The 23,823-nt window shown below is 44.2% G+C and overlaps 1 protein-coding gene across 1 annotated transcript; it reads right to left on the reverse strand.

The window, feature by feature from the left end:
- Nucleotides 1–7,462: 7,462 nt before the first annotated feature.
- Nucleotides 7,463–10,533, reverse strand: LOC120433026. The gene is made up of 8 exons (XM_039598468.1): nt 10,392–10,533; nt 8,757–8,792; nt 8,506–8,685; nt 8,266–8,376; nt 8,113–8,161; nt 7,941–7,991; nt 7,760–7,831; nt 7,463–7,552 (listed from the first exon to the last, which is right to left on the reverse strand). The coding sequence occupies exons 1-8, from the start codon at nt 10,531–10,533 to the stop codon at nt 7,534–7,536; spliced, it is 660 nt and encodes a 219-aa protein (XP_039454402.1). The 3' UTR covers nt 7,463–7,533.
- Between the last annotated feature and the right edge of the window lie 13,290 nt (nt 10,534–23,823).

The following is a 23,823-nucleotide window of genomic DNA, read 5'->3' on the forward strand; positions in this document are numbered from 1 at the left end:
CGCCGGGAATTTAACGAGGGGTACGCCCTGTTTGCCTTTAATCTGGAGCCCAGCGTGGACACGGACGCCCTGTCTCCAGTCTCCAACGGAAATTTGAGGCTGGAAATGAGATTCAGAGTTCCTCTGCCTCAGACCACCACGCTCATCGTGTACGCCTGCTACGACTCCATTTTGAAGATTGACTCTAAAAGGCAGGTGCTGGTGGATTATTATTAAAATACATGGATAATCTTAAGCTGGAGCACATTCTGCATCGCGCTTCAGGAGACGTTTTCTGCGGGATTTGGGCCTCTGACCAGCTGGCCTTTTTGAGACGCGACTTTAAAGCCTCCCCCTACTTTATAGTAAACACTCACCCATCTCACATGAGGGGAGAACACTGGCTGGCTCTGACTCTGGAAAAGGACAGCTCCTCCACTTTTTTTGACTCTTACGGATTCCCTCCCGACTTTCTCCACTATCCCTTGGTCATCTCAGAGTTTCTGCAAGACCGCTCTGACAAAATACTCTATCATGATCGTCAGCTTCAGCACCCTCTGTCTGTCGTTTGCGGGCAACATTGCATTTTTTATCTATGTCACAAGGCTCAGGGGTTATCCGTCGACAAAATACTTTCTCTGTACTATAACGATGTGTTTAAAAATGATAGCATGGTGTCTGACTTTTTGAAAGGGCGCTGCCCCGCTCGCTCTCGCAGAGGTCATCACGGGGCGTGCTCCTTACAAAAGTTTAAAAATGCGTGTATCAAATAAAGAATCGTAAACAATGATCAAATTTGTTTGCAGCGTTTTTTATTTCATTTGTGAAAAAAACATAACAAAAAAACATAACACGGTTTTATATAGTGGTCCAGGTCGGGGAAAGCATCTTTTTGAACCGAGCGGGTTTTCTCCCCCTTCGCGCAGGTGTCTGTTCTCCCTCCTGGTCGCGGGCTCGACGGTTATGTATGGAGGATGAGGGGACGTTTGATTCGACCAAAGTAGTTAAAAACGCTGTCCGTCCTTTCGGGCGCGTTTGGTTTTTACTTTTAAAAGAGAGGGAGAGGTTTTTAAATAGGTCGATCATGTGAGAACCCCACACCGCATCCCCCTTGTAAACAAATTCCCCCCTCTTTGTCCATCCTCCTCCCCCCTCCGCTAATTTCTGCATAATGTAGCGGCCGTTTTTGCGGTCTCGAGGGGGTAGGGATTTTAATACTTCTTCCACCATTTCATCCTCTTCCCTGGGCTGCTCATATTGGTGCGGATGCACCTGCTGCTGATGCACCTGCTGCTGCTGCGGCTCCTCGGGTGGCAGGTGGAAAGTCACCCGACTCTCCTCGTCCCGACCCTGTTTAGAGAGCGTGAGATATCTCCGCAGCAGAGACTCGTATCTTTTGACTTTTTCGTACGAATTTAGCCACGGATCCTCCAGTATAGCTTTCATCCTTTCGTCCAAATCGTCTTTGGCGGCTTCTCTGACCGTGGGCTCGGCGGGTCGGGTCAGTTTTTTCATCTCGTGAGAGGGAACGAGAATCATTTTTTTAAACATCTCAGCGTTTCTGAAATATTCCTCCCAGCAGGTTTCCCAGAATAGGCACGGCGGCGGACAGGAGAGGGAAAAGAAACCCTCCCGTCTGTTTCTTTAAAACTTGGCGTTTACGGTTTAAGCTCGTTTTCGTGTCGGCCAGCAGTCTGATGATTTTTTTCTGGCGTTTCAGTTTTTGGTATTGAGAAGCGGAAAGAGATATGCTCCCCTTTAAAAGATTTAAAGCTATCTCGCACAGCGCCTGGAGGAAATCCGGGGAGCTGTGAGCGAGAATGTTTCTGCGGCGAAGGGTGGTACAGAGCCTGTAGTAAGACGGCGTTCCTTTTTATACGCTGAGACATGGCGAGCTGCTACTTGGATTTGGGCAGGTAGATGATGGGGTGCTGTCCCGGAAGCAGACCGGCGCGCACTCTGTAGCGTTCTGGGCAGGGGGGAGTGAGATCGAGGATTAAATACCCGTGGGGCTCCTCCATGGCGTCTTTGAAACTGTCTCAGAAAAATGTTTTTTGCGAAGGGAAAATTTGACGGGCCAAAATCTCAATCTGCAGCTTGTCTCTGGGGTTTTTAAACAGCACCATATAATTGGAGTTTAAGCTGATGGTGCGGCTGTATTTGCCCTGATGGAAATCGTTCTGGGTCAGCATCATGACAGAGACGTTTTTGTGGTGGCAGTATTGAGTGAAAATTTTAACCACTTCCGGGTGATCCGTGGCCTGAAAGATGATGTCATCCAGCACCACCAGAGCGTCTTGGAAATCTTCAAAAGAATCAGGCAGCCCCTCGACAAATTTAATGTTTTTATTGGTCTTTGACAATTCCTCGTACATGGGTTGAAAAGAAGTATAAATCCACACAATATTCGCGGGCACAGTATTCATGGCGCGTTCACAGTTTTCCAAAAGATACTTTACAAAATGAGTTTTCCCACACCCGCTAGGCCCCACAACGAGACAGGAAAAAGGCACTTTCAGTCTGTGGTCAAATTCAATTTCCTCCATTTTAGAGGAAAACAACGATAATTAAAAAAAACAAAAAACAAACAAACAAACAAAAAAAACAAACAAAAAAACACACTAGTACCCAAAAGGCAGAGTTGTACCGTCTGGAAAGAGGCGCCTCTTGTCGTAGACCATGCGAAACTTTTTTTGAAATGTTCTGTTTTTGAGCACAAACCCCCTCTTATCCCTCTGAATGCCGTGCTGAGGGGTCTCGAGCTCCGCCTCCTTCATACCCGAAAGGTAACTTTCCACCAGTTCGCTCATACTGTCAAAATTGACCCGCTCGCAACATTCTCTGGTCTGCGTTATACCTTTCATTTTTACCACAAGTTTCTTCTTGTTTCTGGTCCGGTAGGCGTAGCTCTTTGGACCTGCGGAGACAAATTCCTGGATGGTGTCCCCGTCTAATTCGTCCGTGAGATCGCCAAGATAGTTGCCCAGCTCTAAAGGTTCCTCCCCCTCTTTCACTACGTAGATCAGAGAGTCGGTGTTGGTGTACAGAACGTTGCGCTGCAATTTTTCTAAATACTCGTAGAGTTTTAGGCGGGCGTAGGCGGTGGTGAAAGCGGCGATGAAAACGTTATTGGACGCGCCGGGAGGTATCACGCAGCACTCGTTATAGCTCCACTGAATTAACGCCACGTCCTTTTTTTTTGCTCTTTAAAAAAGAGACGTGTTTAAAGTCGTACTGGCCCGAAAAGACGTAGTTAAAAAACTGACTGGGCTTTCTGACCAAAGTGGTCTGTGTCAGATTGGTTCTCTGAGCAAACTTTCCCCAGAAGCTGTTGAGACACAGTTTAGACACCTGTCTCTTGGCTGGATTCACCTCGATTTTAGACGGGTCTAAACGTATGCCCTGATGCCTGAGGTACTCTTCCACGTATTTGCTCCTCTCCTCCTCGTCGCGAGCTTCCGGAGGATAGCCGGAGGCTTCCTCTTTGCCTTTGAGAAAACTGTTAATATAGCCGGCAAAGATGTCGCTGCTGCGGTGATCAAAGTGCCAGACCTCTGTGATTTTACCCACCCTGTAACCCAATTCTAAGGCTTTGTTAAACTCGACGGTGACCCAGACCCCGGTGAGAGCTCTGGCCTCGTCGTCGTGAGGGCACGGGCCGCTTTGGTGATTAGTCTCGGCGCAGGTGCGGCAGAGGGAAAATATTAATTTACCTCCGGGGGTTTTGTACGGTAGAACGGGGAAATAGAGCCCGCGCGGCGGGTACACGGTGGCTCTGATCAACCCGAAATAATGGCGAGGGTCGGAAAAATTCTCTCTGATGATTTTAGGGTGATGCAGAGGGTAAGCGCGCTTGGCGTTGACGTACGGGTACAGGGATGTGACGTCTACGTAATACACATTTTCTCCGGGCGAGGCGCTGTAATGCAGCCTCAAGGCCGATGTGCGCCCCCCATAAAGGCCCGAGCGAGGAGACAGAGGTTCCGGAGCTTCGTAGCTTTGCAAAAACTTTTTAACCTCCTCGTCCAATTTTTTCATCTCGCTCCACTCGTGCTCCCACAGCGTGACCGTGCGGACGCGGTAAACGTTCCTTAGTTCCCGGAGCCTTGCCTCAGTAGAGGCGTGCAGGTCCCCATAAGGAGTGCAGGTCAAAGGGCAAATCTCCTCAGGCCTGTAGCACTTTGGACAGCCGTGATAAAAACACCCCAGAAATTCCCACACCCACTTTTCACCATCTATCAGCGCGTATCCGTCCACAAAGTATGGGCCTATTTTTTTCTCCCCTCCCGTTGTGAGAGCGTGTTGAATGGGGATTTTCTGAGAGTGAGCTACCCACTCCAGCCACTGAATGGACGCGTGCGAATAGGCTTTGGACATGTGTCCGTAGTTGTCGGGCGAGGGGATGGCCAGAGTGTTTTTGGGAAGGAAATTCGTGAGAAAAATTTTCATGCATGCGGAAGCTATAGTGACGCAGCTGAAAGGGTCAACGTTAGTTTCGCCTATAAACCCGTCTCTGAACTTTATGCATGCCTCCCTCAGGATATTAACGTCGTTTTGACAGTAATACAGCGACTCTTTTTCAAAGTTAAAGACGCCTCGCGAGGCCTCGCCATGCCAACACAGAAACTCCTCCCGTTCGGCGAGGGACATCCGCTCTACCCCATAATCCGAAGGAGGGGGGTATGGGCCTACGTATTTTAAATGATCCCGCAAGCTGAATTTGTGGGGAAAAAACCCCTTGGATTTGTCCTCAAAGCCTAAAGCTTTGGGCATGGCGTTGAGACGCATGGTGAGGAAAGAAAGCGAGTCTATGAATTTGAGAAGGATATCGGATTCTGTGAAACATATAATTTTACTGCCTTGCATGATGAGCGAAGGCGTCATGCCCTCTCCCACCAGGTGGCTGAGAATTATGTAGCTATCGAACCCTTTGGCATTATGCGCAATGAACGTGGTCTCCCTGTATATTTTCCTTCTGTATCTTTGAACAAACTTTTCAACGCAGTCTACACCGTAAGCGTGCCAGTCCTTCTCCTTCTAGCGATTTTGTGCACACTAGGTAAGGGACGTGCGCCCCCTCCCGGTCTGGGAAGGTTTCAAAGTCATAAAAGATTATGGAAGCGGTATCGGGGCTTTTGTGTTTCAGAGGTTGAATGTAACACAGGTTACTTTTCGTCAGGAGGAAGCTCCGCGCCGCAGATTTTACATCTGACGGCTCCACACCTGTGCTTTCCGTGACGGGAGAGGAGTTTGCAGTCCGGGCATTTATACAGTTGTTGACAAACGCTGAGGTCGGAACTAGAGTGAATTCTGGGTTGTTTGTGCTTCAAGTAACACTGGCGAGTGCGACATGACCTGTTACAATCCGGACAGATTACAGCGTCCAGAAAGTGAGCGGGGCATGCGGGGTTGAAACAGAGATTGCAGCGATTTTGGCAAAAGTGTTCCTCGTGTTTATGGTACCCGCGGTGACACTCCTCGCAAATGTACGGGACTCCTAAAAATGTTTTTAGATTTTTTATCCTGTAATAGTGATGCTGGAATAAGAATAAGTACAGCGGGTGAGGCGTGTTTGGGGACTCTGTTTCGATTAGCGAAAGAGTCCTGTCCTCGGGAGGGCGGTAAAACACAACAATTTTACGATTTAGTATTTGCTCAAATTTTTCTATGTCGGTGAGGGTTATATTGGGAGTAGAAATTATTTTACTGCTATTGTCCATATTACCATTGTATTAATTATTAATAGTGATATTGCATTCAGATGTTTAAACATAAAGGCTCATCTCTGAATATAATCTGGGCCTAAAAGTCTTGACAGGAAACTGCAGGTTTGCAGAGTGTGCTTTTGCAGGAAATGAAACCGAAAGCAGAGTCTCAGGAGACTCTCACTAGTTTATTCTTTATTATCTTTTATTTATTTATATCTTTTGATTAAGCTTTTAGTAGAGGTTCTTGATTAAAACATTTATTCAACATATTACATTTATAGTTCCAGTTAGGTTATTACATGTAAGGATGAGCCTCTGTTCTGGTGAAAGGTCAGAAGTGCAACAGGTGAGATGAGAGAGCATTTAAGGACGAGACACACATACAGTTAGTGGGTTCATTTATAGGTAAGAGTTTAATCATGTTTTGCTTGCAACTGCAAAGTGTGCCTGCAAAAGTACCGTTTATTGCAGAACGTGGGCCTGATGTTCCAGAGAGATAAGCGAGCGTCCGGTGACAACAGGAAGACACCTGGGATAGAGACGAGACGATGATCTTTTCAAACTGTGTTAAAAGTCATTGTGGTTTTGATTTGACGTATGCAAGTATTGTATCTGCTTAATGCATGAAGGGGCGTTGTATTACCCCAACCCTATAAAACCTTTGTTTTGTGTATTGTTTGGGAGATCCACCTCTGATGTTCTGCAGGGTGCATCTCCCATGCGTGCGTTCATTAAAATCATCGTTTGACTCCACCTGGCAGGGTCAGTGTGTTATTTGGATTTCCTCCAGTATCCCCTCCTTAATTTCTGAATCTTAACAGTTACCTGGGTCTGATTGCTCAGCCCCGCTAAACATTGCAGCTCTCTGCCGCGTTCCAGGGCCTGTTCATCTGTGAAATGAGGGTCGGTGAGGTGAGCCAAGTTAATGGCGAAGCGCAGATTATCGTTTTTGTTTGTTACCACGTACAGACAGCGTCACTTTTTGATTAGAATTTCATTATCTAACGTTTTGTGAATCTTTTTACGTCCGCTGCCTCTAGGATTTCTAATTACTTGCACTACAATTTCTAGGGGAGAGCCGACCACGATCGCGCCGTTTGATTGTATCAGCCTGGCCAACAGAGCCTCAAAAGCCGGTACAATGTTTTCAGCGCTTTCATCGACGTTAAAAACGACGTGATTTCGCACGTGCTTGCTGATGATCTCCAGTTGAACCCGGTCGTTACGGCTAACTTCGGGTCTGACCCTATCCGCTAGATCTACAAAATTGTCCCTGACGTCGAGGTAAAATTGAGCGAGGTCGGCCGCGTCATCTGGAGAGGGAATGTTAAAGACTCGCCTTATTTCAAAATTATTAAATTGTTCACGGCGAGTCACCGCATCGTTCTGTACCCGAGATCTTCCGTGCTGATGCTCAGCAGGTTGCTCTTCCTCAGCAGGCTGCACCTGCTGCTGCCGCTCCGCAGAGTGCTCCTCCCTCTGCTGGCCGTAGAGCTGAAGAGCATTTTCTAAAGGTTGCAGAGGGTCAAAGTTCTGTCGGTCGGCATGCCGTTCGTTTTCAGTGTTTTGAAGGAGGGCCTGGAGAGAGTTTTCTAAAGGCTGTAGAGGGTCGACCGGCGGTGCTATATGATCAACGTCTCTGTTCAATTCTGCCACGGCTTCCAACAAAGCGTCAGGAATGCTGTGTTCTTCCGACATGATTTTCTTTATTTCTTAATTCACAGACTTTTCTACATGTGTATGCTTTTACTTTGCATCCCTTTACAGATCCTTGTGTCGATATATTGATGCATAGGCAAGGACGGTTATGGCGTACATGAAAGCGAGGTCTCCGAGGATCCTCCTCTTATGAAATCGCCGTCGGCCTGTAAGAAAAGACAAACAAAATTTATTTTTTACTCCTTTGAAAGGACAATAGCCCGATCATGTTTTACACACACATTTTATTTATTCTTGTTGTATAAAGTTGAGAGTAAAAAAACCACACATTTAAAAAATGATTTTATAGAGCGGAGGACTTTATTAATACAACATAATTATTTATTAGGGCCAATTCATCCCCGGTCAATTACCTCCGAGCCTCCTGAGAGGAGGAGCTCCGGATGCTTCCTCTGCCCGATTTTCTGTATCGGTTGGTATATTCTCTGTCAAGAAATAAAAGAGAAAAAAGTTTAAGAAAACACAATATGCCTCTCCGGGTCAGCATGCGCGGCTTATCCTTCGTATTTTAAAAAGAAAAAAAACATTATTTACCTCGCTCCTCCGCCCGATCGTCTGTAGCGGGGGTTTGAATAGGTATATTCTCTGTCAAGAAATAAACCAAAGGGAAAAAGATTTAAGAAAACACATTGTACCTCTCTGGGTCAGCATGCGCGGGTTATCTCACATCCTTCGTATTTTTAAAAAGAAAAAAACTTTTATTTACCTCCACCCGATTGTCTGTAGCGGGGGTTTGAATAGGTATATTCTCTCATCTGTCAAGAAATAAAACAAAAGGGAAAAGTTTTAAAAATCCGCTCCAAGTCGGGAGGGGGCGGTATAGCATACGAATACGTTATTTTGTGGAAATATTGTTTACCTTCGGATTTAAAACGTATTTTCCTGCAGTTCTCCTGGTATGCGGTGACGAAAATAACGTCGTCTTCTTCTTCTTTTCGCTGCGGCGGGGTCTGTATATTCTCGATTACCGCTGTCAAGAAATAAAACAAAAGGTTTTAAAAATCCGCTCTGGGTTGGGAGGGGCGGTATAGCATGCTCGGATTACTCCGTCACATCCTGTTATTCAACAAAATGGCGGATAATACAACATATTGTTTACCTTCGGTTTTAAAACGTATTTCTCTGCAATTCTCTTGGTGTGCGGAGACGAAAATAACGTCGTCTTCTCGCCGCGGTCTTTCGTTGATCGGCAGCGGATGTTCTGCGGGGAGGATGGTCTCTAAATTGCCTCGGAAAACGGCCGGATTTATGCTGCTCCTCACTGTGCTATCGATAGCGTCTGTAAGTAACAGAGTTTCTTTAAAAAACAGGTCTAACTAAACTTATTTAAAACATATTATTTAAACGCACCGTAGTCCACTTGCGTGAAATCATTGATGTGGAAATCTAAAAGAAAGTAATCAAATTATTGATATCTCTGTTGATATATAATTTAAAATCGTAAAGAAAAAAACTTACCGGGGTGAGGCACGAAAAGTTCTGGTGAGCTGGCTCAGCCACTCTGATCAACAGTGTTGTTTGGATGGAATGCCGACATAATATTCACGGACTCTTCCTCGCGATTGGTAGAACTGTCACAGTAGGGTCTGAGCAGATAACGGATCTGTTGACTCCCCTCTCGTTTCTTCTCTCATTTTATCCCCGTCCAGCGAGGCATCTGTTTTTTCGCATCTTTCTCCTGACAATATCGTCAATTAGAGAGGTTTTTGTTTTTCTCTCACCCTTAGGTTCTCTGTTTTGTGTGTGTGTGTGTGTGTGTGTGTGCGCAGTCGGGAGAGGGGGAAAAGAAAGTTGAGGTGTCCAATTTCCTTTTTTTGGGTGCCTTCTTGTGAGGGTTGTCTGTTTTCCACATTCTCCGACGGTAAAATACGACTTAGAGGAGGCTATTTGTTTTACTTTATGAGCAACAGTTGTCTGCGCTTGTTCTTGCTCATGACAAAACTCGCCTCCTGTTGTAAACTTGACTCTGAGAAAAGAACTCTTTCCCACAGAGGGGGGTGCTTTAATAAACTTATTTGAATTTTTTCCACTAAGGGTTATTTTATGGGGCCTGTATGAAATTATTTACCGGGTTACAAGCAATGAGAAATGATAATATTGGTTGTTGACTCCTTAGTGTGCGTAGTACAAGATCATTTTCTGTCTATTGAGAAAACCCATTGTAAAAGTAGCTCAAACACGAAGTAAAACTCTTTACTTTGGTCTGAGAAGGAGTGGCTGCACAAAACCAAAATACCTCATCCGAGGGTGTTTTAATTGTAAAAGTAAGTATCCTAAGTATTCACTAAGGGATATTCATTTTTTACACGAATGAGGTGGGCGGCCTGTAGGTTACAAACGGATAGAAAGTTCTTCTTTTCATCACAAGCGCCTGCCTCCACCCTGCTCTATAAAAATACAATTTGTTACTAGTCAGATAATCTTAAAGGTTTTTTTATTGCGTCTGTATTATAAGAAAATAAAATACTATTGAAAGAAATGGTTCTCTGCAGGCAATAGGAAGTCACTCTTTGTTTTCATTACAAGCGCTGGTGCAGCGTAAGAAAGTAAAATACATCCGCTATTGTAAAAAGAAATAGTTCTTTACTGAGAAAATTGTCATAATATTTAAACAGAATTCAAACTATGAGTTTGTGGAAAAGTAACTGCCGCTCTGTCTCTCTATACAGCACTGACTCAACAGAAATCTGCTGCATCACCCTCAGGAACCATACCCCTCCCCTCATGCTTATGGAACATATTACACATGTCTGAAAACGACTAGACACTTCCGGAGTATTTCTGGTAGGGTCAAAAGGTCTAGGTTGAGGCCATCAATCATAAATATGTCATATTTGAAGACGTAGCCCCACTTTCCACACCCCTCAAAAGGCAGAGGCCATTCTCCCCGCAAGCTCCTCGGAGCCGGTATCTGGCTGTGAAACATGAAGACGCTCTTATTTCTCCCATCTTTCCGCGGAGCATCGGTTGCTTCTGATCTGTTACTGTAGACGGTGACGGGGGTGTCGCTGATAATCGACGAAGACCACTCGCTGCTGCTGCCTCCCATGCTTACGGCCTCGGGAGAGCAGATCTCTTCCCCGTCCAAGTACAGAGGAACGCACGGCTGCAGAATAAAAGGATCCATCTCGTCTGCGCATAGAAAAGTGCGCCGCCCTCTCTGTTTTTATTCTCCTCCCTCCACAGACCCCCCTCCCTCTAAGGGAGAAAACTTTTTTTTTTTCACAACAGGTGTCAAAACAGGTGTCGCGCTTATGGATCATATTACACGCTTCCGGAGTTCCCCCCCTCCCCTCTCCGGATGCAATTCGTCACGCTTATGGATCATATTACACACTTCCGGTGGGGTCAAAAGGTCAAGGCTGGGGTCATCAATCAAAATGATGACGCAAGGTGTATAGTTATTTTTTTCTCCACAAATAAACCCATCTAAAAACAAAATTGATCAATTTTTCGACAACGTAACTCTTCCAAATGATTAAATACCCAAGCAATGGCACTGGATTCGCCACTGACGCCAGGTGAACTCCAGGAAGCCCTGATAAGTATGCCCAAGGCTCCAGGTACAGACAGCTTTCCAGCAGAATTTTACAAAGAATTCTGGACGATTCGAGCATCTATTTTTCACAGAATGTTGCAGGAAATCAAATAAAATGGCAAACTACCACCAAATATGAACTCTGCAAATATTAGTCTCTTACTAAAACCAGGCAAAGACCCTGTATGTCCTCCAAGCTATCGTCCAATAACCCTTTCTAATGTAGACCTTAAAATAATCTGCAAAGCTCTCTCAAAGAGATTAGCGAAAATAACCCCCCTTTTAATTCATCCTGACCAAACGGGTTTCATAAAAGGTAGGCACTCATCAACAAATACACGTAGACTACTTAATTTAATAGACTACTCATACAGTAAAAACATTGAAACCATAATATTGTCTCTTGATGCAGAATTCAATTCAATTCAATTCAATTTTATTTATATAGCGCCAAATCACAACAAAAGTCGCCTCAAGGCGCTTTATATTGTACAGTAGATAGCACAATAATAAATACAGAGAAAAACCCAACAATCATATGACCCCCTATGAGCAAGCACTTTGGCGACAGTGGGAAGGAAAAACTCCCTTTTAACAGGAAGAAACCTCCGGCAGAACCAGGCTCAGGGAGGGGCGGGGCCATCTGCTGTGATTGGTTGGGGTGAGAGAAGGAAGACAGGATAAAGACATGCTGTGGAAGAGAGACAGAGATTAATAACAGATATGATTCAATGCAGAGAGGTCTATTAACACATAGTGAGTGAGAAAGGCGACTGGAAAGGAAAAACTCAATGTATCATGGGAATCCCCGGCAGCCTACGTCTATTGCAGCATAACTAAGGGAGGATTCAGGGTCACCTGGTCCAGCCCTAACTATATGCTTTAGCCTTTGACGGAGTTAATTGGAAATTTCTATTTGCAACTTTACACAAATTTGGTTTTGGAAACTCTTTCGTAAGCTGGTTAAAAATATTACATGATTCCCCAACAGCTTGTGTCAGAACAAATGACCAAACATCTTCCAGCTTCTGTCTCCTAAGGGGCACCATGCAGGGATGCCCACTCTCCCCTTCACTGTTTGCAATTTTTATTGAGCCACTTGCAGGAGCAATTAGACAGGCTACAACAATTGAGGGCATAAAATGCAAGAATGTAGAACATAAAATCAGCCTTTATGCGGATGATGTGTTACTTTTTCTCCAAAACTCACAAACCAATCTCTCTGGGGTGATTGAATTGATAAATTCTTTTTCAAGAGTCTCAGATTATTCAATCAACTGGTCAAAATCTACAGTTCTTCCGATTAATTGCTCCTTCCATAATTCTTCATCTACACGACTGCAATCTGGAAATATGAAATATTTAGGTATCAATATCTCTCCTGAGCTTGCAGAATTAATTAAATTAAACCACATCCCACTTTTAAAGACAGTAGAAGGCGATCTGGCTAGATGGATATCTGTATCCATATCACTCATGGGAACGGTCGCCGCTATAAAAATGATGCTCTTGCCAAAAATAAACTATTTATTTTCAGTAATCCCAAGTAAGCCATCACAAGATTGGTTCAGGTCTCTAGACTTGTATATTTCTAAATTCCATTAGAAAGATAAACCCCCGCGTTTCAGCTTAAAAACATTACAAAGGACCAAGGTCAAAGGACTAGATCTGCCTAACTTTAATGACTTCTTTTTAGCCAACAGGCTACAGTTCATCTCTAGATGATTAAAACACACCTTCTTACATGAACCCTGGATAGATGTAGAACAAGCACTATGACCTACCATATATCAGCTCAAACATCAAACGACATGAATGCTTTAAAAGCATCAACATCAGCTCTTCTCTAACAGCATGGTGGGAGTATCTAAAAATAACAGAGTCTTCATTAATCCCATGCAAACGTACACCTATCTGGAAAAATCCGGACATATTACAAAACAATAATATGATCAACTTGGCAGATTGGAGCATTGGAACATATATTGGGAGGAACAGACTTTATTTCGTTTGACAGACTAGTTATACAATATGGGATTAACAAGAAAAGATTTTTAGAAAATCAACAAATTAAATCCATAGTAAAAAAGAAATTTAAGCCCAGCCAAGCTGAATTACAAACACCACCAAGTGTGGTACAATTTTTTAATCTAAAAACCCTCAAATTATTGTCTAAAATATACAGAACACTTTCTAAAATAGATGAATCAATATCCCTTCCTATTGCAAAATGGGAAGCGGATTTATCGATCAGCTTAGACCAAAACCTTTGGTCTCAGATACGCTTAAAAACCTTTCAATGGATCAGAAATCCCAGTCTGCAATTAATACAATACAAAATATTACATAGAGTGCACTATACTGGCCATAGGATGCTCAAGATGGGCTATACATCTTCCAACAACTGCTCACACTGTCAAGCAAATACACCGGACAATTATATCCACGTTCTGTCCACAAGTTCAGAAGTTTTAGCGTGAGATATGTGAAGACTTATCAAAGTGTCTGAAATGTAACATTCCAGCCTCCCTTTAGTGTGCTTGCTGGGTAACTTGGATGAGGTCACTACAGAAATAAACACAGCCCACATTGTTTTTGCGGCTCTATGCATTGCCAAGAAAACGGTCCTCACTAACTGGAAAACTAAAAATAATCTTAATTCTAACCAATATAAAAACCATCTAATAGATCACATTAGTCTTGACACAGCCTCTGCCATCACATTTGATCAATCCCTCTGGGCTCCTTTGATCGACTTCCTCACTTAGTGGGGGTGGGGTGTCATGGTTTGGTCCTGCCTTCGCTATTGTGGTTGATATGGGGGTAGGCACGGCCTTAGGGCATCTGGGGATTCCCTAGGGACGTTTTCCCTGGAGGGCCTAACGCGGGGGTTGTGGCCATGACCTGGTTAGGGGCTCTGGTGGCTCTTAGATGGTGCTTTCCTTGTGGCTGCGTACAGCGGAGATGGGAGAGGGTCTGTGCTGGCGGACGTTGGTTACTGGCCTGGTAGCCTGGCTGCCCCTGGGTGGGTCCGGGACGGGCGTGGAGGCTTGGGGGTCTGGGGGTGCTCCGCCCCCGGGCTGGGGCTCTGGCTGGGCCTTGGGGCCTTGGGTCCTGGTCGTTGTGTCGCCGAGGTGGTGGGCGGGTGGGTGCATGGGGTCTAAGCCCTGGTGTGGGAGACCTCTGGTGCATCGGCCCAACTGGAGGGCTCTCTAACTGGTGGGGAGGCTGTTACATCTTTGCAGGAGGTCTCCTCTCTACAGGAGTTCACTCTGCAGGTGGGGGAGAGATATTGGAGAGGTGGAGAATGACTCAACCTGGGTGTCTATTGTCCTGTGTAGTCTGGGAGAAGATTGGATGATGGGCTGGGTGCAGTTTTCTCTTCGTTGGGGTCGGGTGGGCTGCCCCGGTCTCTGTGGGGCGCGGTGGTGCTGCTACCTTGCCCTGGTGGGTTCCAGAGCGTGGGGGTGCCTACTGGGGTCAGCGGGGGAGCTGGCCCCAGGGAGGGGCCACTTGCCACTTGCCCCTCCCTTTCTTCCCTCCCCAATCTCAGCTGCCTCCCTCTTCCCGCTCCACCACACCCACACACACGCAGGGCTTGGGAGCAGGTGTGTCACCAGGGTGCAGGGGAGGCACTCCCCCTCTGTCCCCTTCTGGCTGCCTGTGCCTCAATTTTATTCTGCAACCTTCACATGCACATTACTCATACTCTCATAACACATACATATAGGGCCTTGGGGGTGGGCACGTTTTACAGCATCCAGAGGATGGTCTCTGTATTCAAACCCACCTCTGGCGCTGGTGCCCTACCCTCAATTTTAAATGCATATAGACACTGAGGGTTTTCGGGAGGAGCCGTGCTGCTCTCTGGCAGGAAGCACCATGCCCTCCTGTGTTTTAAATGCACATTAGAACAGCATGCAGCAACACTACATAAGAGCGGGCGGAGGGAGGTTTGGGGTCTTCACTCACCCCCATTCTGGTAACCGTCGGGGCTTGGGGGCTGAGAGGAGGTGCTGGCCGTCGGATTGGGGTCTGGGATGCTGGGCCTCCTTGCTACTGCAGATAAGGAGGCGGTCTGCTTTCCTCCACCCAAGAGAGAAGGGTTATATCTCCCCGGTCCGGGTACGGTTTGCCCCTCCGGGGGCAAGGGTACCCGGACCTGGGATATGGAGTATGTTTGGGGAGTGTGAATGTGTGTACAGTGTCTATTTGTGTCTGTCTCCACGTTGGGTGAGTGCCGATATTTGTTTGTGTATATGGGGGTGGGAATGCACGTTTGTATCTGCGTGCACCTGTTTGTCTGTCTATATGTCAGCTTGGGTCTTAGACTCCACCTCTCTGGGAACATCTCAGAGTTCAGTGCTAGGACCAATTCTATTTACATTATACATGCTTCCCCTAGGCAGCATCATTAGAAGCCATAGCATAAATTTTCACTGCTATGCAGATGACACGCAGCTCTATCTATCCATGAAGCCAGGTATCACAGACCAATTAGTTAAACTGCAGGAATGTCTTAAAGACATAAAGACCTGGATGGCCGCTAACTTTCTGCTTCTTAATTCAGATAAAACTGAGGTTATTGTACTCGGCCCTGAAAATCTTAGAAATATGGTATCTAAGCAGATTCTTACTCTGGATGGCATTACCTTGGCCTCCAGTAATGCTGTGAGGAACCTTGGAGTCATTTTTGACTAGGACATGTCCTTCAACGCACATATTAAACAAATATGTAAGACTGCTTTCTTCCGTTTGTGCAACATCTCCAAAATTAGAAATATCCTGTCTCTTAGTGATGCTGAAAAACTAGTTCATGCATTTATTACTTCCAGGCTGGACTACTGTTATTCTTTATTATCAGGATGACCTAAAAACTCGCTGAAAAGCCTTCAGCTGATCCAAAATGCTGCAGCAAGAGTCCTGACAGGGACTAGAAAGAGAGAGCATATTTCTCCTGTTTTGGCTTCACTTCATTGGCTTCCTGTTAAATCCAGAATTGAATTCAAATTCCTGCTCCTCACATACAAGGTCTTAAATAATCAGGCCCCATCTTAATGACCTTGTAGTACCATATCACCCTATTAGAGCACTTCGCTCTCGCACTGCAGGCCTACTTGTTGTTCCTAGAGTATTTAAAAGTAGAATGGGAGGCAGAGCCTTCAGTTTTCAGGCCCCTCTTGTGTGGAACCAGCTTCCAGTTTGGATTCGGGAGACAGACACTATCTCTACTTTCAAGATTAGGCTTAAACTTTCCTTTTTGCTAAAGCATATAGTTAGGGCTGGACCAGGTGACCCTGAATCCTCCCTTAGTTATGCTGCAATAGACGTAGGCTGCCGGAGATTCCCACGATGCATTGAGTTTTTCCTTTCCAGTCACCTTTCTCACTCAGTATGTGTTAATAGACCTCTCTGCATCGAATCATATCTGTTATTAATCTCTGTCTCTCTTCCACAGCATGTCTTTATCCTGTCTTCCTTCTCTCACCCCAACCGGTCGCAGCAGATGGCCCCGCCCTCCCTGAGCCTGGTTCTGCGGAGGTTTCTTCCTGTTAAAGGGAGTTTTCCTTCCCACTGTCGCCAAAGTGCTTGCTCATAGGGGGTCATATGATTGTTGGGTTTTTCTCTGTACCTATGAAGCACCTTGAGGCGACTTTTGTTGTGATTTGGCGCTATATAAATAAAATTTAATTGAAAAGGCTAATACTTTGAAGTGTTTAGGGTTAGTTAGACCAAAATTAACTAGAAGCCAGAAAATAGGTAAAAAAGGGTCCATGGAGACCTGGGTCCCAAAAGCCTTGGAAAGAATAACTGAATACTCATTCCAGAAGCCATGGAGTCTTGGGCACAGAAAAAACATGTGACACAGGTCACATGGGGTGGCATGACATCTCTCACACTGATCCACCACTTCTGGGTAAATCTCAGACAGATGAGACTTCAAATTGTAACCCCTTTACAATACCTTGAATTGGATAAGTTGTAACCTAGCACAGGACATACTATAACAGACAATGGATACTGTTTTCTCCCATTGTTGATCTAAAAAGATTACTCCTTACTCCCGCTCCCAAGCCCTCCTAATTTTAACCACTGAATGGACATCTAAATTTGTTTTTCATTGTAAGGGACAACAACTCCTCCCACGGTTGGACATTTGGAAGAAGAGGGTAGGAGGGGAAGAGAGGAGAAGTGCAATGCTGTGCCTGAAAATAACGAAATAGATGGGTAGCCAGTAGACTTGTAGTCAAGACCGCCTAAACCAAGACCAAGACAATACTAAGACCAGAGGGTATCGAGACCAAGACAAGACTAAGACCAAGACCAAGACAGACCGAGTCAAGACCAAGACAAAGTCGAGATGAGACCAAGACTGAGACCGAGACAAAAAAGTCTTTAAACTGCAGCCAGATGCTGCTTCGTTTACAGGTGTCAGGCATATTTATGTGTTTTTGTGATGCACTCACACAGCCCTCCTCACTGCTGTCTACTGTCTCACTCGCTTACTGAGAGGACAGACGCACGCTCCACTTGACTGTCGTGTCTTTCACCCTCTCTGTTTTTCACATAATGATATTATCCTATATCCTCGCATGTGATTTGCCACAATATGGAGGGATTGGAGCATAGCTGAGCCACTGTGTGAGAGCTGAACAGCAAAAGGAAATTGAGGAGCTGTCTCTCACTCAATGGGAGTCAGGAGTAAATAGATGGTTCTGTGTGATAGGCATGTGTACTGATACAGAGATGTATTTAAAATGACTCCTGAATTGTGACCAAATCTTAGGGCCTGACTGTACCAGGTTTTTTTTTTTTTTTTTCTGAAACGAGAAGGGTTGAGTGGTAGTGGAGAGAACACTAAAACTTCCAAGGAGGAGAAAGTGCATGACAGGCGCTCCAGTTTACACAACAGCAGTTCTTGAGATTCGAGCCAGTATGTCAAGTTGTGAATATGAGAGGACCAATAGTAAAATAAAAAGTTAGGCAAGGAAAGACCACCATCAAATATCAGTCTCTGTAATAGTGATTTCCTCACCCTGGGATGTTTCCCTCCCCACAAAAATGATATAACTAGCTGATCTAACTTTTTGAAAGCTTTAGGCAAAAATACAGGAATAGTCTGAAACAAAAATAACAATCGAGGCAAAATGTTCATCTTTACTGCGTTAATCCGACCATTTAGGGACAAAGGTAACAAATTCCATCTCTGGAAATCTGATTGAATTTGAGTGATCAAAAGGGAGAAATTGGAAGAATATAAAGAAGACAAAGTTCGAGTCACGTTAACTTCCAAATATTTAAAGCCTTAGTCTAAAAGGAATATCAGATTCTTTATGTGTAAGACTTAAGGAATTTACGGGGAAACATTCACTCTTAAGAAAATGTATTTTATAACCTGACAGAGAGCCGAACATTTTTAAGAGAGATACAATCGATGGTATACTAGATAAGGGATCAGAAACATATAGAAGCAGGTCATCTGCATATAAAGACAATTTTAAGTCAAGACCTGACCGGGAAATACCATGAATATGAGGTAGTAGGACTTCAAAGCTATAGATAGGGGTTTAATTACAACAGCAAAAAGTAGGGGGGACAGGGGGCAGCCCTGCCTCATGCTGCACAACAATGCGAAGTAGCCAGAGGAAACACCATTTGTGTAGACACTGGCATGGGGTGACTTGTACAACAATCAAATCCATGAAATAAATCAGTCCTTGAAACCAAATTTTTTTAAGACCGCAAAGAGAAAGCTCCACTCCAAGTGACCGAAAGCTTTCTCAGCGTCCAGTGAATTAACTACTTCAAGTGTCAAGTGGTCAAGTGTTGGGGAAGAATTACATTCAAAAGAGTGCAAACATGAAAGAACAGCTGGCGGCCTTTAATAAAACCATTCTGTTCATCCAAAATAATAGTAGGAAGAATTTTTTCACAGTGAATTGCTAAAATTTTAGCCAAGACTTTAACATCCACATTCAGCAGTGAAATAGGCCTATACAAGGTGCAAGACGTAGGATCCTTACCCTTCTTTAGGAGAACAGTAATTACTGCTTGAGACAATGTAGGGGGCAATAGACCATGTTCAAAAGATTCATTATACATTAAAAGAAGTAGTGGGGCTAACTTGTCTATAAATGCTTTAAAAAATTCAACTGAAAACCGATCAGATCCTATTGCCTTACTATTGCACATGGTCTTGATTGCATGCACAATTTCATCCATCCTAAGAGGGGCATCTAATTGTTCAGCTACAACAGGATCAACAGTGGGGATTGTAAGATCATTCAAAAAAGAATCGACCTCAGAGGCATCAGCAGTGGATTCTGATTCATATAGAGAGGAATAATCCTTCTTAAACACCTCATTCACTTCCTTTGAATCAGAGACCAAGTTGCCTGCTGAATCCTTAATTTGAGAAATTAATCGTGAAGAAGCCTGATGTTTTACTTGATGGGCCAAAAGCCTTCTCGGCTTATCACCATGTTCATAATAAGTCGCACATGCAGGAAGTTAAAGGCGCTTAGCATCTGCCGTAGAAAGCAGATCAAATTTGGTCTGCAAGTCAAGTTGTCTTTTATGCAAATCAGGGGTGCAACTGGCTACATCTTGTCTATCTAACACACAATTTGTGTAGAGAGATTTTAAAGATTGGCTTTGCGGTCTGTAGTGGAATGAGCAGAGAAATAAATTATTTGCCCATGCACAATCATGGCTCAAGAGTTGGCAGTTTGTCTTGTAATCGGAAGGTTGCCGGTTCGAGCCCCGGCTCCGACAGTCTTGGTCGTTGTGTCCTTGGGCAAGACACTTCACCCATTGCCTACTGGTGGTGTTCAGAGGGCCCGGTGGCGCCAGTGTCCGGCAGCCTCACCTCTGTCAGTGCGCCCCAGGGCAGCTGTGGCTACAATGTAGCTTGCTATCACCAGTGTGTGAATGGGTGGATGACTGTATGTAGTGTAAAGTGCTTTGGGGTCTTTAGGGACTAGTAAAGCGCTATACAAATACAGGCCATTTACCATTTTTGCCATACGCTTTAAGAGTTTCCCAAAGCAATGACCTTGTGACAGTATCGCTGTCATTAAACACTATATATATTCGTCAATTGCGGGTTTAATAAAGGTAACAAATCTCTCATCCGAAAGCAGCAAAGAGTTAAATATCCAAGGTGGGGAGAAAGTGGACTGGGCTATGAGCTTGGTATCAGTGCTAAGTGATCGAAAACGACAATTGAATGATATGTAGATGATAGTACTTTTGGAATAAGGGAACTATCCACAAAAAAATAATCAATACCTAAAAAAGACTGATATACCTGAGAAAAGAAAGCAAATGCTCTGGTAGTAGGGTTAGAAAACCTCCAGGGATCTACAAAACCATTCTGAAACATAAACTCTGAAATAGACTTAGACATGGAGATTGGATCAGGGTCCGAGGATTCAAGCGATCTAAAGTGGGATCAATAGCACAGTTTAAGTCACCACCCAATATCAAAAGATGAGTATCAAGACAAGGGAGACTACTTAAAAGTGCATCTGTAAACCCTGGATTATCAAAATTTGGCACATACACACTGACTAAGAGGACAGGTACATTGTACATGGTGCCTACAACAATCAAATATCTCCCATTTTTGTCAGCTTTAATCTCAGAGGCCGTAAACTGCACCCTTTTGTTTATTAAGATAGCCACCCCCCGGCTTTTGAATTAAACATTGAATGAAATGCATGTCCCACCCATGGAAACGTGTGCCTAAGATGATCCCTATTCCGCAAATGGGTCTCTGGCAAAAACATTACATCACTTTTTAGACGTTTAAGATTTGAGAATATTTTAGATCGCTTAATTGGGCTATTCATACCTTTTACATCCATCCATCCATCCATCTTCTTCTGCTTTATCCAGGGCTGGGTCATGGGGGAAGCAGGCTAAGCATACCTTTTACATTCCAAGTTAAAAATCTAATACCACTATTCCCTAAGGATTGACCTGAAGTCCTTCATGAAGTTCAGAGAGGAGTTCAGCCTTTGTGAACTTCTCCATATCGACGAGCGGCATGTCAGACAGCCCAGGCAGTGGCGAGGTTTTACCACGAGGCGGGGCTGCAGTATTAGCAGCGGGCCGCAAGTTTGGCTGAGAGGTGTTTGCGTTTTTACTAACTTTTCGCGACATTATAAATGCCAAAAGGAAAAACAATCTTGTCTTGGAACTATATACAGCTGTTAATATATAAAAAAAGAAAAAAAACCCCGTCAAAATGTGCCTGGAAATACTAGATAATAACTAGACTCTGCAAGACCTGGGCTCAATGCGAACTACTCCATGCTCACCTAAACTGGAAGTCGTGAGTGTCTTTTTTTGAACTGGAGTTTATTATACACACTGCAGTGGAAAGAGCACTCAGGTCACACACCAAAATGGTCTCTAAAGATGGGCATTGTCCGTTCATGTCTCATTTATGATGTGACCAAACTCAGAGACAAAAACATTCCACACCACATCACATAGCTCTATACCTCCCAGTTAAGTTCATCCTCGAACTCCTCACCACCAAAAGGAGAATTACCCTCCCTTACACACAGCGCCTGGATGTCTCTAACTTACATACAATGGCCCCACTGTGAAGGTGTGAAAAATATAAGGCCCACTTGCCCACATCCTACATGCATATACATTTGACTGTCCATCCAGCAGGGTTTCAGTGTAGTAAGCCTGAATTTCTTATTCATGTGCCTGTGTTCAGTTTCACTACACATTCATCTGCTGACAGCTGCTGATTCAGGTGTGGCAGACTGTCAGGGACTGAGCAGTAAGGCATAGAGGACACGAGTGTTTAATTCAAAAATGGTGTTTTATTGACCCAAAATATGAAAGATAATTAACAAAGCCAAAAATATAAACATGCAGACCAATAAAAGAAGCCACCCCAATAAACTATACTTAAAATAACAACTACCAAAACTTCAAATAAACACAAGACAAACTTACCGTCTGAAATGACACATGAGGGAACATAAATACTGGCTTAGCTAAACCAAATGACACACAAGGGGGAAAAACAAAACACAAAACATTTAAACAAACTTGAAACGTTTCATCACTCATCCAAGTGACTTCTTCGGTCTCAGCTGACTGCAGGTTTCCCCAATCTTATAAACAGTACATTTGCACAATGACTGAAACTAGCACCACTGAAGGAACAATGGGCTGGGAGGTCAGTTCCTTCATCATAATTATGCAAATTCTCAGGACCATTGATCAACAACCACTGATCAAAGACCACTAATCAAAGACCACTGATCAATGGCCATGAGTACCATTCACAGAGAGTTGGGGAATGGCTGCAATCACAGCATTGTAAGATGGCGAACTTGAAAAGGGAAAGACCATCTCTGAATCGAGGAGGGGGCCTAAGGGTACATCTTTCGCCATCTTACAATGATGTGATTGCAGCCATTCCCCAACTCTCTGATGTGTATCAGTTCTTTCACAGACCTGCTAAATAACACATTGTTGTAACCTTTGGTCGTTCATAAATGTCAGGAGTGCTGCCAGCTGAAACTGTGCTGCTGGCAGTTTCTAGTATTTCTAGTTTGTCTAGTAAAAAAAAAAAGTTTGTTGCAAGAGTGAAAACAGGAAACTTCACCACATCAATCATCATGATAAAAAGCAGCTTTGTTTCACCTGTGATCAGATGAAGGAGGGAGATAACGCTGATTTTAATGAGCAGATCAGGACTAGCCTGTTCAGACGATACTACTGTTACGTTTTGTACGTTTAACAATCTTTTCTGTCTCTCGCCCTGATTTCATTTTTCTCTCTTTGGTGTTTTGCACTGATGATGTCATTCTTTTAGTTTGAACATATGATGCTGCTCATTCTCTTTCCATGGACTGCCATAAAAACTGTGAATTAAGAGTCTGAATAATAGTGACTTATTTAGTGGATAATGATGTGTTTCAAATATTAGAGAGCTGCTTAATCGGTTGTTGCTATGGTTTCTCTGCCGTGTTTCTTTTTTCTTTCAGACAAACATTTGACCAAAAACCAGGAACAGTATCCTGTCTATCATCTGGATCGCTTTGTGGGGTATCAAAAACGACTTTGGTCGTATGCACTGAGACTGGGGTTCTTAAATTTGTGTGACATGAGATAAGCTTTTCTGTGACAGGACTGCTTCCAGAAAGAGCAAAGCAGGGGTTGTTTCTTGTTTTAGCTTGGTAGCAGATGAAGGAGGTAAAAAATGAAAAGGGGGAATAACCAACCTTATAGTCCTCTTTATATTTTGACCCGTGAGTGATTCATTTTTCTTGCAGGTAGTATGGCAGTTTTTCCACTATGGGTTTGATGCCACCGGCAGTATCCAGGTATGCTAACCCGGGCAAGTAGCCATCATCCTTTGCTGAAAGTAGCTCCATCAATAGATCTCTAAGATCCCTTAACTTGTAATTGTCCTTATTTGTTATTTTAGGAAAGCTGTCCAGTTTCCTAAAGAGAACGCTTTTGATGACATTGGGAACACCGTAGCATCCATCGAGCCTGTCCCAGACCATTTTGAGCACAGTATTTGGGTTGCCAGTATGAACTGCTCTTAGGCGCTTGACGTATGCAGAAGATTCCTTCCCAAGGCATTTTGAGAATAAATCCAACTGTTCACTTGCAATAAGGTCCAAACCCTTAATGGTATTGGAGAAGGCAGATTGCCATGCTCTGTATGACTCTGGATGAACGTCAAAGTTGGTCAAGCCGGTACTCACAAGCTCTTTTCATGCCAGGTACTTCGCCGTGTCCATCATCACTGAAGACTCTGAAGGGTGTGTATGAGAAGTGTTTGGGTTACTGAGGAAAAGTTAGCTCTGGTTTAGGGTAGGGCATATTGCTCTT

The sequence above is a fragment of the Oreochromis aureus genome, linkage group 15 (genome assembly GCF_013358895.1).
Source record: "Oreochromis aureus strain Israel breed Guangdong linkage group 15, ZZ_aureus, whole genome shotgun sequence".
NCBI lineage: Eukaryota > Metazoa > Chordata > Actinopteri > Cichliformes > Cichlidae > Oreochromis > Oreochromis aureus.

Coding starts and splice junctions, on each gene's coding strand:
- LOC120433026 (XM_039598468.1), bottom strand. CDS start 10,533: ATGGATCCTTTTATTCTGCAGCCGTGCGTTCCTCTGTACTTGGACGGG. Junction 7,992..8,112: donor CTACAGACAATCGGGTGGAG/GTAAATAAAAGT, acceptor ATTTCTTGACAG/AGAATATACCTATTCAAACC. Junction 7,832..7,940: donor CGATCGGGCGGAGGAGCGAG/GTAAATAATGTT, acceptor ATTTCTTGACAG/AGAATATACCAACCGATACA.